The sequence below is a fragment of the Manis pentadactyla genome, chromosome 7 (genome assembly GCF_030020395.1).
Source record: "Manis pentadactyla isolate mManPen7 chromosome 7, mManPen7.hap1, whole genome shotgun sequence".
Lineage (NCBI taxonomy): Eukaryota > Metazoa > Chordata > Mammalia > Pholidota > Manidae > Manis > Manis pentadactyla.
In genome coordinates, this window is record NC_080025.1 from 77,004,073 (window position 1) to 77,022,631 (window position 18,559).

Sequence of the window (18,559 nt, forward strand, 5' to 3'; positions counted from 1 at the left end):
TGCATCACTGCAGGGAAGGGAGAAGGGAGTGGCTGGTTTCGGTTAAGGTACATGAAGCTAATGAGATTGGTGACCCAAACTGATATGTTAAAGACTGTTTGGAAATCAGGTTGGTAGAATTCAACAAATACATTGGTAGTGGTTTTTAACAGTAATGTGTCTAAGACATGACATTTTTGGAGTAATTAAAATCGGTGTCTTTTTTAAAAATTTGCTTTTCTCTGAGGAATAGCAATGTGGAATGTAAGGAGTGTTTAGAAGGAAATTGATGGATCAAAAAATTTTATGGACAAATCCTCCCAATCAATTATACAGTCCAAATACAGAGACACAAAAAGAACACAAGTGCCCTGGGCAGTTATGTTTGCTAGTAAAGACAGTCCCCCAAACCATAAAAAATTCCTGTCCATGCCCAATGCAAATATCTGAAGTTCTTTTAGTTTTTGAATTTTAAGATAGATGGGGTGAAAGTTTTGAGTGAAAGTGATCTATGTTAGTTTTTTAACACACCAAAAATTATCTTTTAGTCTTTGTAATAAAAATATCTGGTGGTAATACTCAGGTATCTTAATATTTAGTAGTTATTTTAGTTTTTCTTCTATAAGTGTCTAATATAATTAAATGGTTTATTAAATGAAATTATTTAGAAATATTCACACATAGGATTTCATTTAAGCTCCAAAAGTAATATCAATTTATAAATAGAGCCTACCAATATTCTGCATCTATAGAATACCACATAAGGCTTGGACATTTACAGACAAAATTAAATATCTAAGAGTTTCTAGAGTATTCTTGTTTCAACATTTTTATTATATTTCCCAATGACATGAAGATCCCATTTCCATACACTTGTTACTTTTAGCAAGGTACTCTGTGCTTTATCCAACGATTAAAATGATATGGCAGTCTTATTTAATAGAATAAACTATAGTCATTATCCAAATAGGTACAAAAGGGCTATATTAACAATCATTCCCATTAACCATTTATTTGATGTATAGCATTACAAAATAAAAATTCCCTTAAAGCTAATATTTATGGAAAATTAGTAAGGCTTTTCCTTGAGTAATGTAAAGCGACACAGTTTATGCACACTTCTAAGCCTGTGATTACATGTTAATTAACAATGGAAATCCTGGAATTCTAGGGAAGCTTTGTCTGGTGAGTATAACATTAGCAGGTACTGAGTGATCTTTACTCCCAGCTATAATTCACTGGCCAATGTTTTTCTGATGTGGTAGAAAGGATAAGGATCAAGTCAACTTCAAATTCATTTACATAAAATTTACTCATCCCCTCTCATGTACTATTGGAGTTTATATGATGGTGGATTAACAAAGTTGATACAAATAAATAGGCATTGGTAGTGTTTTCTAGGACAATTCTAATTCTGATTACTTGCTTAATCATTAAGGAATAAAACAGTATAAAATCACAGAAATTGGACATGATTTAAAAGCCTGCAGAAAATTATGGAATGACAGTGGTATGTTAAGACTTAATATTCTTAGTCAGTTTTTGATAAGAAATACATTTGAAATCAATAATCAGACTGAAAGAATTCAGATATTTTAATAAAACACACAGCCCAGAAACTGATTCAAGTCCACACATCTAACATGAAAAACATTTTATCCAAGAACATTATTAACCTTCAATGTTAATTTCCAAGATAATGTGGTGATGTCTCAAACTGATGCAAAGTTTTTATAAACCAATGAAGCTCACATTTCTGGGTAAGCCATTACATGAAATCGGGAAGTTCAGAGGGGAGATTTGTTAACAAAATATGAAGAAAATGATAGTTTTGAGGAACTAAGTTTTGGCTTCTGGAGAATAGTGTCTACCCTTGCAAATGCCCATGCTATTGTACTCCCAATTTCAGCATTCTTGATTGGCATATCTTAGAATAACTTTGTTTTACTTACATTTAGAAAGATGAAGAGTACCAAGCACCAGCGAGTAAGTGTGAACTTCATTTTCGGTGTTGGAAGATGATTTTCTTCTAAGTTCTAGAAAAATATAAAAGTGACAAAGATGTTTAAATTAATATAACTTTAATACTGACTATAGTCTCTATTTGGCTTGAGGAGGATCAATGTCTGGTGACACCCTAGGTAAAATGCGGGTAAGTAAGAGCAGTTTGCTGATCATGTGAAGACAGACATGCATTCCATTGCCCTTCCTCTCTGCCAGGACTGATTAAGGTCTGATTGTTCCCTGAAGTCCTCCTCTTAAGAAATCCTGGAGCCAGCTTTACATATCAAGACCAAAACAAGAGATTTAGAGAAATCAAAAGCAATCAATGTGGATTTCACCTAACACGTGGCATCAATAGGCCTGCTGAAAATTTCAATAGAAACATCCACACAGGCATCACCTCATTGGACATGAGCAAATAAAATCTGTGCTTTGGAAAGGATCAATAGTCAGACCCTCTAGGTAATTTAAGGCTAAATTCCACTTAAGTAGTCTTAGTTGGAGCCTTGAGTATTGTTCCTTCATACGAAATTTTCTTCAAGCTTAAAATTGCTATTAAGAATAAGCTTCTTCAGGGTGGAGCCAAGATGGTGGCGTGAGTAGGACAGTGGGAATCTCCTCCCAAAAACATATATATTTTTGAAAATACAACAAATACAATTATCCCTGAGACCAGAAGACACAGGACAACAGCCAGACTACATTCACACCCATGAGAACCCAGTGCCTGGTGAAAGGGATAAGATACAAGCCACAGCCCGGTGGGACCCGAGGCCCCTCACCCCAGCTCCTGGTGGAAGGAGAGGAGTCGGAGCAGGGAGGGAGAGAGAGCGCAGGACTGCTAAACACCCAGCCCCAGCCATCCGGACCAGAGCGCAGACACACAGTGCATGCGTGGGGTGCTGGAAACTAGGAAAGCAGGACAGTAAGACCTGTGAGCGGGTCCTGAAGCTGGTGCCCCTGGGACAAAGAAAAGCAAGTGCTTTTTGAAAGTCTTAAAGGGACAGGGACCCCGCAGCTGGATGGAAGCATCCTGGGTCACAGTCCAGCAGCTGGAAATTCCAGGGAACTCCGGGGGCACTAACCCCCTGGGCAACAGCTCTGAGACCCCTCACGGAGGTAAACAGCCAAACAGTCCCTGGTCCGTTACCCCTCCGGGGCCCGCCATAGCAGAGCAGCAGCCTGAGGCTGGCCACGCCCACAGCAAGGGAGCTTCCTCCATACCGGCCGGGCAAGATACAGAGACCCAGTCTACACGCAATTGCCCAGCACAAGCCACTAGGGGTCACAGTTGTCCCAGTGAAGAAAGGCCAGGAGCAGGTGGAAAGTCTTGACTCTCCCAGATGACAGACGAGTCAATAGCACACCACTGCACCTATCAACATGAAAAGGCAAAAAAATTTGATCCAGACAAGACTAACCCAGACAGCTTCGACACCTTCTATTCCCTGAGAAGGAACCTGGGGAGATAGATTTAACCAATCTTCCTGAAAAAGAATTCAAAACAAAAGTCATAACCATGCTTATGGACTTGCAGAGAAATATGCAAGAACTAATGAGGGAGAATACAGAAATAAAACAATCTCTGGAAGAACTTCAAAACAGAATGGATGAGATGCAAGAGACCATTAATGGACTAGAAAACAGAGAACAGGAACGCAGAGAAGCTGATGCAGAGAGATAAAAGGATCTCCAGGAATGAAAGAATTTTAAGAGAACTGTGTGAACAATCTAAACAGAACAATATCCACATTATAGGGGTACCAGAAGAAGAAGAGAGAGAAAAAGGGATAGAAAGTGTCTTTGAAGAAATAATTGCTGAAAACTTCCCCAAACTAGGGGAGGAAATGGCCTCTCAGACCACAGAGGTAAACAGAACTCCCATGACAAGGGATCCAAGGAGGGCAACACCAAGACACATAATAATTAAAATGGCAATGATCAAAGACAAGGACAAAGTATTAAAGGCAGTCAGAGAAAAAAGGTCACCTACAAAGGAAAACCCATCAGACTATCATCAGACTTCTCAACAGAAACCCTACAGACCAGAAGAGAATGGCATGATATACTTAATGCAATGAAACAGAAGGGCCTCGAACCAAGAATACTGTATCCAGCACGATTATCATTTAAATATGAAGGAGGGATTAAACAATCCCCAGAAAAGCAAAAGTTGAAAGAATTTGCCTCCCACAAACTACCTCCACAGGGCATCTTACAGGGACTGCTCTAGATGGGAGCACTCCTAAAAAGAGCACAGAACAAAACACCCAACATATAAAGAAGGGAGGAGGAGGAATAAGAAGGGAGAGAAATAAAGAATCATCAGACCGTATTTATAATAGCTCAATAAACGAGTTAAGTTAGACAGTAAGTTAGTAAAGAAGCTAACCTTGAACCTTTGGTAACCACAAACTTAAAGCCTGCAATGGCAATAAGTACATACCTTTCAATAATCACCCTAAATGTAAATGGACTGAGTGCACCAATCAAAAGACACAGAGTAATAGAATGGATAAAGAAGCAACACCCATCCATATGCTGCTTACAAGAGACTCACCTCAAACCCAAAGATATGCACAGACTTAAAGTCAAGGGATAGAAAAAGATGTATCATGCAAACAACAGAGAGAAAAAAGCAGGTGTTGCAATACTAGTATCAGACAAAATAGACTTCAAAATAAAGAAAGTAACAAAAGATAAAGAAGGACATTACATAATGATAAAGGGCTCAGTCCAACAAGAGGATATAACCATTATAAATATATATGCACCCAATACAGGAGTGCCAATATATGTGAAACAAATACTAACAGAATTAAAGGAGGAAATAGAATGCAATGTATTCATTTTGGGAGACTTCAACACACCACTCACTCCAAAGGACAGATCCACCAGACAGAAAATAAGTAAGGACACAGAGGCACTGAACAACACACTAGAACAGATGGACCTAATAGACATCTACAGAACTCTACATCCAAAAGCAACAGGATACACATTCTTCTCAAGTGCACATGGAACATTCTCCAGAATAGACCACATACTAGGCCACAAAAAGAGCCTCAGTAAATTCCAAAAGACTGAAATCCTATCAACCAACTTTTCAGACCACAAAGGCAAAAAACTAGAAATAAATTGTACAAAGAAAGCAAAAAGGCTCACAAACACATGGAGCCTTAACAACATGCTCCTAAATAATCAATGGATCAATAACCAAATTAAAATGGAGATCCAGCAATATATGGAAACAAACGACAACAACAACAGAAAGCCCCAACTACTGTGGGATACAGCAAAAGCAGTCTTAAGAGGAAAGTATATAGCAATCCAGGCACATTTAAAGAAGGAAGAACAATCCCAAATGAATGGTTTAATGTCATAGTTATCGAAATTGGAAAAAGAAGAACAAATGAGGCCTAAGGTCAGCAGAAGGAGGGACATAATAAAGATCAGAGAAGAAATAAATAAAATTGAGAAGAATAAAACAATAGCAAAAATCCATGAAACCAAGAGCTGGTTCTTCGAGAAAATAAACAAAATAGATAAGCCTCTAGCCAGACTTATTAAGAGGAAAAGAGAGTCAACACACATCAACAGAATCAGAAACGAGAAAGGAAAAATCACCACGGACCCAATGAAATACAAAGAATTATTAGAGAGTACTATGAAAAACCTATATGTTAACAAGCTGGGAAACCTAGGAGAAATGGACAACTTCCTAGAAAAATACAACCTTCCAAGACTGACCCAGAAAGAAACAGAAAATCTAAACAGACCAATTACCAGCAACGAAATTGAAGTGGTAATCAAAAAACTACCAAAGAACAAAACCCCTGGGCCAGATGGATTTACCTCAGAATTTTATCAGACATACAGAGAAGACATAATACCCATTCTCCTTAAAGTTTTCCAAAAAACAGAAGAGGAGGGAATACTCCCAAACTCATTCTATGAAGCCAATATCACCCGAATACCAAAACCAGGCAAAGATCCCACCAAAAAAAGAAAATTACAGACCAATATCCCTGATGAACATAGATGCAAAAATACTCAACAAAATATTAGCAAACCAAATTCAAAAATACATCAAAAGGATCATACACCATGACCAAGTGGGATTCATCCCAGGAATGCAAGGATGGTACAACATTCGAAAATCCATCAACATCATCCACCACATCAACAAAAAGAAAGGCAAAACCCACATGATCATCTCCATAGATGCTGAAAAAGCATTTGACAAAGTTCAACATCCATTCATGATAAAAACTCTCAACAAAATGGGAATAGAGGGCAAGTACCTCAACATAATAAAGGCCATCTATGATAAACCCACAGCCAACATTATATTGAACAGCGAGAAGCTGAAAGCATTTCCTCTGAGATCGGGAACTAGACAGGGATGCCCACTCTCTCCACTGTTATTTAACATAGTACTGGAGGTCCTAGCCACGGCAATCAGACAAAACAAAGAAATACAAGGAATCCAGATTGGCAAAGAAGAAGTTAAACTGTCACTATTTGCAGATGACATGATACTGTACATAAAAAACCCTAAAGACTCCACCCCAAAACTATTAGAACTGATATCAGAACACAGCAAAGTTGCAGGATACAAAATAAACACACAGAAATCTGTGGCTTTCCTATCCACTAACAATAAACTAATAGAAAGAGAAATCAGGAAGACATTTCCATTCACAATAGCATCACAATCGCATCAAAAAGAATAAAATACCTAGGAATAAACCTAAATAAGGAAGTGAAAGACCTATACCCTGAAAACTATAAGACACTCTTAAGAGAAATTAAAGAGGTCACTAACAAATGGAAACTCATCCCATGCTCCTGGCTAGGAAGAATTAATATCGTCAAAATGGCCATCCTGCCCAAAGCAATATACAGATTCGGCGCAATCCCTATCATACTATCAACAGCATTCTTCAATGAACTGGAACAAATAGTTCAAAAATTCATATGAAAACCTCAAAGACCCTGAATAGCTAAAGCAATTCTGAGAAGGAAGAATAAAGTTGGGGGGGTGGTAATCTCGCTCCCCAACTTCAAGCTCTACTTCAAAGCAACAGTAATCAAGACAATTTGGTACTGGCACAAGAACAGAGCCACAGACCAATGGAACAGAATAGAGACTCCAAACATTAACCCAAACATATATGGTCAACTAATATTCGATAAGGGGGCCATGGAAACACAATGGGGAAATGACAGTCTCTTCAACAGATGGTGCTGGCAAAACTGGACAGCTACATGTAAGAGAATGAAACTGGATCACTGTCTAACCCCATACACAAAAGTAAATTCGAAATGGATCAAAGACTTGAATGTAAGTCATGAAACCATAAAACTCTTAGAAAAAAACATATGCAAAAATCTCTTAGACATAAACATGAGTGACCTCTTCTTGAACATATCTCCCCAGGCAAGGGAAACAAAAGCAAAAATGAACAAATGGGACTAAATCAAGCTGAAAAGCTTCTGTACAGCAAAGGACACCATCAATAGAACAAAAAGGTGTCCTACAGTATGGGAGAACATATTCATAAATGACAGATCCTATAAAGGGTTGACATCCAAAATATATAAAGAGCTCACACACCTCAACAAACAAAAATCAAATAATCCAATTAAAAAATGGGCAGAGGAACTGAATAGACAGTTCTCTAAAGAAGAAATTCAGATGGCCAACAGACCCATGAAAAGATGCTCCACATCGCTTGTCATCAGTGAAATGCAAATTAAAACCACAATGAGATATTATCACCTCACACCAGTAAGAATCGCCATCATCGAAAAGACAAACAACAACAAATGTTGGAGAGGTTGTGGAGAAAGGGGAACCTTACTACACTGCTGGTGGGAATGTAAATTAGTTCAACCATTGTGGAAAGCAGTATGGAGGTTCCTCAAAACGCTCAAAATAGAAATACCATTTGACCCAGGAATTCCAGTTCTAGGAATTTACCCCAAGAATGCAGCACTCCAGTTTGAAAAAGACAGATGCACCCCTATGTTTATCGCTGCACTATTTACCATAGCCAAGATATGGAAGCAACCTAAATGTCCATCAGTAGATGAATGGATAAAGAAGAGGTGGTACATATACACAATGGAATATTATTCAGCCATAAGAAAAAAACAAATCCTACCATTCGCAACAACATGGATGGAGCTAGAGGGTATTATGCTCAGTGAAATAAGTCAAGCAGAGAAAGACAAGTACCAAATGATTTCACTCATATGTGGAGTATAAGAACAAAGGAAAAGTGAAGGAACAAAACAGCAGCAGAAGCACAGAACCCAAGAATGGACTAACAGTTACCAAAGGGAAAGGGACTGGGGAGGATGGGTGGGAAGGGAGGGATAAGGGTGGGAAAAAAAGAAAGGGGGCCTTACCATTAGCATGTATAGTGGGGGGGGGGCACGGGGAGGGCTGTGCAACACACAGAAGACAAGTAGTGATTTTACAGCATCTTACTATGTTGATGGACAGTGACTGTGAACGGGGATGTGGGGGGGACTTGGTGAAGGAGGGAGCCTAGTAAACATAATGTCCTTCATGTAATTGTAGATTAATGATACCAAAATAAAATTTTAAAAAAAAGAGAATAAGCTTCTTCCACAGCAAGGATGGAGTATGTCACCTGATGGCTCACCGTTCCTACCTGAGAGCACAATACTCAGAAACAAGCTGCTTTGTCACACACGTCAAACAATTTTTCATGACCCTGCAGGTAATTTTACACAAGTGAAGATAATATGGGTGTGAAATTAAGGAAAAAAATATGTATTTCTTTTCATCAGTGGGATTTGTGAAAACTATATTTCATCTAGGGGTGAGTCATTGTGATTGCATCTTCTGCCTTACACTTCATATTCTGCTAGGTGTGAGTTAGTTTCTACACCATGTGCCTAATATACCTGTCCCCAGAAGAGTAAGTTGTATTCAATTTACATATCAGTATGAAAGGAAATTGAGAATGTAAAGTATAATTTTCAAGTATCATATACTGATCATTACTTATTGCTCTAACTTAGCTCAAGTCCACTAGTAAGTTAAAAACATATACATGCATGTATTAATTGCTAAGGTACTGCAAGGGATGTAAATATGGGTGAGCTGGATGAGATCTGGTTTGGTTCCATTACAAGAAACTGAACATGGGGACAGGGATATGGAATTGGTAAGGTGATATAAGATATGTGCTAAAATAATTATAATATAGACCAGGTAAAATGTTCAGTAAAATGGTACCAATGCAGAGCCTCATAAAAGACAGAGATAATTTCTTACTGGGGGGACCAGACCAGGATTTGTATTTTGACACATAATTTGAAACAGAATAGAATTTTGAAGAGCAGAGACCTATGGGCAGAGGAAGCAACTAAAAACAACTATGAAGATAAGAAAATTTAAGAGTAATCAAAGAATAAAGGAACACAATAGTTTAATTTAACTTGAGCTTAGAGCTTCTCAGGAAGTGAAAATAAGGTTTTGAGTGGTTAGGAAATTTATACCCAAACCACCCTTTTAGCATTTTGGGAGCCAGCCATACATTTTCATCTATGTATATATACAATCTAACTACCTTACCTGGCCCCCTTTCAGATGAGAACCATGTTTTAGCTGTCTATATATCTCTTGCACTTCACACAATCACTTACACATGATGATGATTATTGATAATGATGGCAGTTTGTGGACTAATGAATTAAATGAAGCATAGAACTCTGAATATTTTTTACAACTGTATTCTCTACACCACCACAGTAACAAATCTGAAAATATAATTTGTTCTCTCCAATTCCTTGCATTCCCATGTCTGTGACTTGCACAATTCAAATCCATGAATTGTCCAAATGAGAAACTAGGGATCCTTGATTCCACCTACTTCCTGATGCCCAACATCTAGTCTCCAAGACTCTGATTCTGTCTGCATTTGGTATCTTCTCAAAAAGTCCACGCCTCTCCATCACCTAAGTGTAGGTCTCCATCTTTCTCAGGAAAGAAAGTTTCTAGAAACAATCTTACTACCAGTTTTCCTGCTTCAAGTCTTGATCTCTCCAACCCATTTTCTATTCTAAAATGAGTGTGATTGTATCCTCCTTCTGTGAGCCCCTACAGACTTTAAGTAAATGCATAACACCCTTGCCTAGGAATATAATACAGGGCCCTCTAGAAGCAGCAAGCACCAATATGCTCATGGAGAAAATAAAGGCAGAAAAGTTAAAGTTGTCTTTTAGATTCTTAGCTTGAGTACAGGGACAGATAATGAAGGAATTCAGGAAGGGGAAGTAAGTGGAAGAAGAGGGGCTTTTAATTTGTTTCCCCCTTAATTGGGAATGTTAATACCTGTACTGGATGAGACTTATTTCCTGGTATGACAGGCAGGACTTTTGAAATGTGTACAAATGTGAAATTGAAAAAGCTTTCCTTACTTAAACAGAGCCTGCTTTTTTAGAAGGAAATCATAGATATACATTGAATTTCAAAAGGTCTGCTGCTTGTGATGGTCCTGGGATTTTGACTCTGAGAAAAGCAGGATGTGTGGAACATTACAGGTGTCAGAATTAAAAGCCAGATCTCTTCTTCACGTGAAAGTCCTGCTCATTAATTTTAAATATGAGAGCTAAGCACAGTGAGAAGCCAGCTTCTCTATGAAAGTGAATATGGGGCAATTAGGTAGTTAATTGGCTTATTCCATCTATGTCATATATTTGATGTCATTTGATATCCTCTAAAGAGTAAGTGGCTAGGTTTGACTCAATAGTATCATTACAATGAGGAGAATTAGAGGCAGTGGGAGACTTATCTTCCTTACAGTGAATGGGCTGCACAGTCATCTTGCTGTAGGAAAGGGCGGGGGGGTCCCATGGTTTCAAAGCCCCATCCACTGCTTTTACAATTGTACCATGAACAACTAAGGTGAATGAAAATAGCATGGAAATAGATATTAGAATGAACATTTGTAAATGACAGAGGGGTTTAACCAAAAAACAGTCCTTTCCTTATTTATTCCTATTAACTGAAAAGATTTACAATTTGTAATACTCTTGCATTATTTTAACTGCAACAAATTCCTCATGTACATTGAATGAATGATCAAAAAGGATGGATAGACTGCAAGGTGGAATCTAGGGAAAGACTAATACAGAACTTTAATAGGCAGTGTTCAGAACTCAGTGGCCTTGAGAAAATAGTGTTGACATAAGGCTTAGAGTGTTAAACCTTAGCCCATGTAGGAAAGAACAAAATTAGGCAAACAGCAGCTAATGAGGATAAAAAGGCAACTTTGTTTGTGGAATGGGAACAGGTGAGGCAGAGGAACTGTGACCAGTCATCTGGTATACCAGGAAGATGACTCAGAGAAGACTGGAACAAAGCTTGACTTTGATATCAGATTGTTCACCTGCTTCTTGTTTCCCCCCTGTTTCTTCTTTACAGCAGGGACTTTGTTCAATCTTGTAACCCTAGAACCTAGAAGAATCTAGAACATAGTAAATGCTCAGTAAATGTTGGTTGCTTAGTTTAAGGGATGATTTAGGGTCAGAGTTTGGTAAGTCAGGAAGCATCATTCGTTTCCCAAAGGTCTCTAATTGTGGAGCCAGGAGATTCTAGATCCTGCTCCTGCTTCTATTATTGTTTTAATTTAGGCAGGGAGCTTCACCTCTATATCAGTTTCTTACCTACAGAAAGACTCCTTACTCATATCCTCCTTGAATAGAAGAACACTCTCAAATGCAAAGCTTATTGATTTCCCTAGATCTCAGTTGTCTAGTTACTTCGGGCAGTGGTTTCCAAGATGTCTTTTAACCACTTTTTTTAAATCAGATGCTCTTGTGGGAGCCCCATATACAAACCAGATAAATGTGGAGTCCCCAAACTGGATTGTGGACCCTGATTTAGAACACGGAAATAATGCATCCGCAGACAGTGGTCCAGTCCCTGGGTGGGACCACAGACTCTGCACTGCTCTGAATCCATAAATGAGCACTCATTGCTCATCTGTCTAGAAAAGGGTATCCCTGTGTAACTGGGGTGAGTTGGTGGGTAGAAATCACCACCGTGAGTAAACAGAGTCTAAATCGCTAATTCAATGATGATGATTAAATAGACTACTACTCATTTATGGAGAACAAATTTCCTTGAAAAAAGAAAGTTACATTATTTTTATTTTATTTTTGTGTGGAAAGAATATGAAATGTCAATGTCTGAAAATAATGTGACTATTCTCATAGATCAGCATTTACAAAAGTATATTCCATAGAATAGTAATCCCAAGAGATGCAGCATAAAATAAAGTTTCCATGGCCCACAAAGTTTAAAAATTAAGCATTTCCTATATTCCTCTTAGAGATTCACCATAGACATTAGCACTTTAAAGTATTTAATGTTTCTTTATCAGGAGTGCTGGTTTGACTTTAACTCTTCACCTTCCTTTCAAGCCTGTTCGACCATGAAAAAATATTTTTATGATAACAATTATTTACCATCTACAGAATATACTTTGGAAAATGTTCTCTTGGCTCAATGGCAATTCCTAGCCCATTGTAGTTAATTAAGCCTGCAAGTCATGAGAAAGAGCTGCCCTTTTACTTAAAAATTTCTTTTTTTCTTCTCCATGGAGCAAAAGTGGAATTTCTGAGGTCTTAAATATTCCCCAGTGTTGGTACAAAGCCCAAAGCTATAAAAGGCATCTCCAAGGCAATAGCTCCTTTGGAGCATTATTTGTCAAGAATCTCTCCTCTCGTAACCTGGCTCTGAGAACAAGGAGTGGGATGAGGGGTATGGGCAAAGAATAGGAAAGAGAAGAGGCAAGCACTGCTTTTCTAAAAAGGGCTGTGGCCTTTTGTCACCCAAGACCTAGAATTTGTTTCATATTTGAAATTTGGCATTTCTTTTGAAGACAGCTCTATTGAACATGTTTCTGTAGGTATAACCTGAGTGAGCAGGTAAGTGCATTTTGTGAAACCACAGTGTATGCTGGTTTGTTTTCTTAGCAATGCCTTCTGCTTGGACAACCCTTTGATCCTATAACCTATTAGAAAAGTATTCTTCATTGCTAGAGGAACTAAGTTGCCGAGGCATAATGTGGTCAAAAACCCAGTTTATGTTGCCACATCAAGCAAGATGGAATGCTTTTCTTCCCTTATCATGAGATTAGAATACCCATCTAAATCCAGGCCTCAAGTCTAGTTGGTAAAACCTGGCACTCTCTGTATTGGGGAATTGTTTTTGGTGAACAGGTTGTCACACAATGTGAAAGGAAGAACCTAGGAGAGAAGTAAATCAGAGTAAAAATGATGTCATATTAAAAAAAAAAATGAAGACTTTTTCTTTGACTCACATCAATGACCTGACATAGTAAGTGCTCAATAAGCATTTATTGAATGAAACACATAGACTGCCTCTAAGCAGTTAGCCAGGCAACATTAATGAATGGAGAGATCTTGGAGAAATGGTTCAGAATAATGTGCAGTTCAAGGGTGTGCCATTACTCAAGTGGATATTATTAATGGATAGTTATATAAAATTTGACTAATTAAAACTAATTTGAGGACAGGCCATTGTAACCTCATGGATACCTTCTAGTGCTGGATCTCTCATAAACAGCCATGATGGGGAAAGGGGAGATAGAAACTGTTTGGTTCAAATCAATTTAAATAAAAATACATCATGCCCTCATTACATGTGTTTTAATACCATCTCAAGATAAAGTTTAACTTCAATATGTGAGAGGTTGGGGGAAAAATAATCCAGTCTGCAAGGCCCACAGGAGCCAAGATGATGATGCAGGAAACATTGAATATATTGAAGAAACTCCAAGTGCACTGCTTTCACAGTCCAGCGCACCACATGACTCTTTAGCACGTCACAGCACCTTTCTGGACATCACTTCTGTTATCTACAGACTCCCAAACTAGAGGGCACTTGCAATGACTACAGTGTGTTGCATCAAAGCCTGGCAGCTTCAACTTCTGCCAGCGAAACTTCTAAGGCCTGGGTCTAGACCCATGACCGCAGCTCATCCTCTTTCCCACATTGATTTCTCTTAATCACCTTCTGTTTGGTTCTGATTTCAAGGATATCTTAGGATAGAAGGTGCTTAAACCTGAATCAACTGGGTTAAGTAAAGGACTATCATGTGGTGTTATTCAAAATATTTAACAATTGTTAAAGTCCAGTTGTTGCTACTTAAATATCCATCAGTCTGAACAATTGCTGGCTGTTCGACCACAGGCATTGTGAACCAATGCTGACAGCTGCACGCCAGCCCTGGAGTTCTCCACTTCCCAGCTTTCTCCCATAACCTCTCTGTTCATGAGGCATGCATGTCTGTGTGTGTTTGCAGAAATGGCAGTGGGGTGGAATGAGGGAGAGGTACTTAATGGTGTTTATAAATTCACTCATCAAATATTTATTGAGTCAAATACACTTCTTGCTCTTATGAGTCCTTAAGCACTGAGTGGGAGCTACCCTTGTGCACCCCCTTATTTACACATGTTTCCTAGTCCCCTCACCATTCTGGGATTGCACACATATTTTACCTAGAACCTTACAAGGGGAAAGCTTCCCCCTATATTTCCAATTCCAGTAGCATATATTTATTAATAGAGAAAAACAGCATCCAATGTAATTTAATCATTACAAAGCTTTCCTCTCCTTCCTATTAAATTATGTAGGGATCTATTTCCCTGAAATTTGAGTGTCTTGGAAATTATCCTGTTTGCATGGCTGTGTAAGCAGTTCAAAAGGTTCTGTAAAGTAAGCTAGATTCCTTTGAAAAACATAGAGATTAAGCGGGATTAATGACATTAGGGTTGGCCGACAAAGCTGGATCCCTAACTGTCAGCCATGATGATGCAAATAATTTTCATCATAGCGGTTGTTTTCCAGTATACACCCAACAGCTAATATTCAAGGCTCTTATCTAGGGGACTTTTATCTAAAATGATAATTTTTAAATTAATTTCAATGTGACAATTTATTATTTCAGGTGAAGTCAACATTTTACAACCAGTAAAATTAAACTTGGTCCTTGTGAGGAACTTGCATATGGCTCACTATGACATTTCTGTTAAAAAGAATTAAGTACATAAGGAAGTGATGGTATGTACAATAAGATTTAGCCAATCATAAATTTGATTAGGAAAACCAAAGAAGTAAACTTAACAAATGCGATTTGGTTTTGGGATATAGATGGGATGATAACGGAGAAGTGCACAAAGTTCGGTGAATCCAGGGTATGTCTGGGAGCATCTAGGTAACCTCAGTCCATATGAATCCCCAATCATATTTTTCCTATATCTGACCAAATGCCACTCATATCTCCTTGTACCTCCCCTGTCTTTTGCATTTAGTGGTAGTAGCAAAGGAAGTAAGAGGTAGACTTCATGCAAAGCCCATGAACGGAACTGAAATAACTGAGCTGACCAAGAGTTTTCTTGACTAGGACCTATGACTCTTCTCTAAAAGAAGCTTGACTGGCAACAGCCTCTCCAACCAATATGAGTAAGTTACCTCCGACACAAGTTCACTGCTTCTCTGCTGTTGCTTATGGGCAGGTCTCCCTGAGACCTGAACTAACTGCTGGCAGGGAGCTCATAGGTAACAGAGCTCCTCCCACAGCCTCTGTTCTCAAGGCTGCAGGACTGAAATACATACACCTTTGAACTTCAGGATTTAGGCTCAGGAAAGTTCTGATATTATTTAGAAAGATATAGTTGGATCCTAATGTTTATCAAGAAAACCTATGTGTTATCTGGGTTTATTGATATACAAGAATATATGGTGATGTTTAGCCAAATTAAAACAATTAAAATGGACTATTTTTTGGACGGCAACTGGTGGGAAAAGAAGGAATTAAACTAAAAAGAACTGAGTGCATACTAAGAGCCAGATAATTCTATATATAACATTATCCTCACACCAAAAGCAAATGAACATTATTTTCACTTTGCTAAATTCCCACAATCAATGAGGGGCAACAATTAGAAAACGGTTCTTCAAAACTATGCTTTTTTCATATTTCACACTGATTCTAGAAACACACACATTTCAAATCAGTTTTAAGTAATGATAGGTTGAAAGTAAGTTGTCAATGATTCTCCTTTTTTAATTGGTCTATGCTTTACAAAGTATATAAAACTTTTCCTTGAAAAGTAGTACAGGTGTTCGGTAAAGATTTATTGTCTTTCAGATTGACAACATTTTATTTGAAAAATTGTTAAATATGTTGAATGTAGTTCATCCTTTCATTCTTTCATCATTGACTAATAGCTCTTTTACTTGATATTTTTATAGAATTCTAATTTTTATATATTTTTTATTATCAATTCCAGGTAATGACAATGTACTTCCCTTCAGAATCTCTTCATGAACATTCCTTGTTAAAGGGTTACAGAACAATGAGGATTTTTAGTTTTTATTAGCAACCCATTATAACTACCAAAAACTTTCAATAAGGAGCAAATCTAAAAAGCATTAAGAGATTTATGGCAACTCATTTGAAAAAAATTAGACAAATATTATTTTCTAAGATCAACTGTATTGACTATATTGATTTTTATCTAAATCATACATGTAAACTAATGTCATACTTTGGAATGATTATTGCTATTATTGCTTAAAGACAATGTAAATCATTCAGATTTCCCCCCTTACTTAATTCTAGTAAAGCAATTATCAGTTTCAAAGTTGCTCTTGGAGGAATTGTGCTAATTCTAGAATTGGCTACCTAGATGAATACTGGGCTAAATTACATCTAATACACTTTGATTTACTGCTTCAAATATGTAATTTTAAAATGCAGTATTATATTTTTCTCCTTTTATCAGAAGCAAATGCAGAGTCTACAACCAAATGTAATTAACATCAAAACCAAAATACTCAATTCATCAAGAATCTTCTTAACCCAATATGAATAGTGAGACTGATGTTCACAGACCCTGATCCCAAGGCTCTCCTAAACCAAAGAACTGTGGGAAAGAGAGCCAGCCAAATGTTTTCAGCTGGTCCATATCAACTACTGTTTAAGAGTTAGCTTAATTAAGCATTGGCAAAAGAAATGTTGAAATAATTTTGAATGTCCGTTAAAACAACAACCACCAATACATAACTTAAATAGATGTTCAAATATTAAAAAAACAATAATTTTAGGAGTAGCATCTTCATATTGCCATCCATTAACACTTTGCTAAATGCCATGGATGTTGAGAGTTCATACAACTGTATTAATTGCAGTTCAGTTATAGTTTGCCTCCCTCAAACAGAGATGCTTTTCATTGAGCTCTGGTATAGAACAAATTCAACACTTGAAAAGGGTAGCAAATATCACTACAAAGTGCACTACTTCATTCACCCCACTCACCAGTACACACAGAGACCATGACCCCACTGGCTGGCAGTATTTATTAGAAAAGGAAACAAAATCAATAGCACAATTGGAAACATGAACTAGGAACTGTTTTCCTTCACTTATATTTTAGGCTAGAGTATTTATCACAATCATTCAGAAATATCTTTAAAGTTGTTTTTAATTAAAACTGTATGTTTCTTGAAAAATGAAGCAACATAACTGTCATAAGTTTCAGTACTAACAAAATGTGCTTTGCTGTTCTCACATAATATTATCAAAGATACAAAATGCTATAGCACCCCAAAGAGCAATGATAATATCATTCTCAGACAGCACATTGTTCCATATATCAACATAAATATTCGATACTTAGAGAACAAGTCAGAATATGTCTTTTTTTTTGCTAGAATAATTTAATGAAAGCAGGAAAAAATACTGCAGCCTAAAGGGTCATGCATTTTAAGATAATTTCTTGATGGGGTTTTGCCAAGAAATTTTAAATATAGGCATTATAATAATAGAGATACATAATTATCTTCTGTCAAGTTGGGTTTTATTAACTGCATAAGTTTGTAAGTTGTAAACAATTTTCCAGGATGTGTCAAAATTCTTAAAATATCCAGACGTTCTAATCAAGGATTTTTTCCTCAGGATATAATCATAAATTGGCCCAAATTTAACTATATAAATATTCATTATAATATTGTTTTCTGTAGTGGAATTTGGAAGTAATCTAAATGCTCAAAATGATGAATTTGTTAATAAACTTTGGTACAATTATACTTTGGAATATTATGTAGCCATTAAAAATTGTGTTAGAATATTTAATTATCTAGACAGATGTTCATAGTTAGATTTTTACTTTTAAAAATGACTACAAATTGAAGGAACATATAATCTCATTTTTATAAATATGCATTTCTATGTGAACAGAAAAAAGGCTTTAAGAATATAATAAAAGTTTTTTGAGTTCTCACCATGCAGCAGGCACAATTGACATATCATCTGCATTAATCATTTACTTACCTTTCTATGGGGGCACTATTAGTGTTGTAATGTTGTAGCTGTGGAAACTGAGTCTTGGAGGGATAAGGTAAAATATCAAATCAGATTTGTTGTGTAACAAGTAACCCTCAGTTCTCAGTGGCTTAAAAGTACAGATAATTGTTTTTTGTTTTAATGGGGCTATGGGACAT

The 18,559-nt window shown here is 37.1% G+C and overlaps 1 protein-coding gene and 1 long non-coding RNA gene across 3 annotated transcripts in view; one reads left to right on the forward strand and one right to left on the reverse strand.

The window, feature by feature from the left end:
* The window catches only part of CALCR (calcitonin receptor), a 141,532-nt gene that overhangs the window by 58,888 nt on the left and 64,085 nt on the right, over positions 1-18,559 (reverse strand). For both annotated transcript variants that reach the window (XM_057504522.1, XM_036879261.2), the window contains one exon: positions 1,932-2,015. In XM_057504522.1, the coding sequence (XP_057360505.1) occupies positions 1,932-1,982 (51 nt within the window). In that variant the 5' untranslated portion in view covers positions 1,983-2,015. The remainder of the gene's footprint in view (positions 1-1,931; positions 2,016-18,559) is intronic.
* Positions 1-18,559, forward strand: part of LOC130684282 (uncharacterized) — a 46,278-nt gene that overhangs the window by 25,413 nt on the left and 2,306 nt on the right. The window contains exon 3 of the long non-coding RNA XR_008998489.1: positions 15,367-15,517. This is a non-coding gene — a long non-coding RNA (uncharacterized LOC130684282). The remainder of the gene's footprint in view (positions 1-15,366; positions 15,518-18,559) is intronic.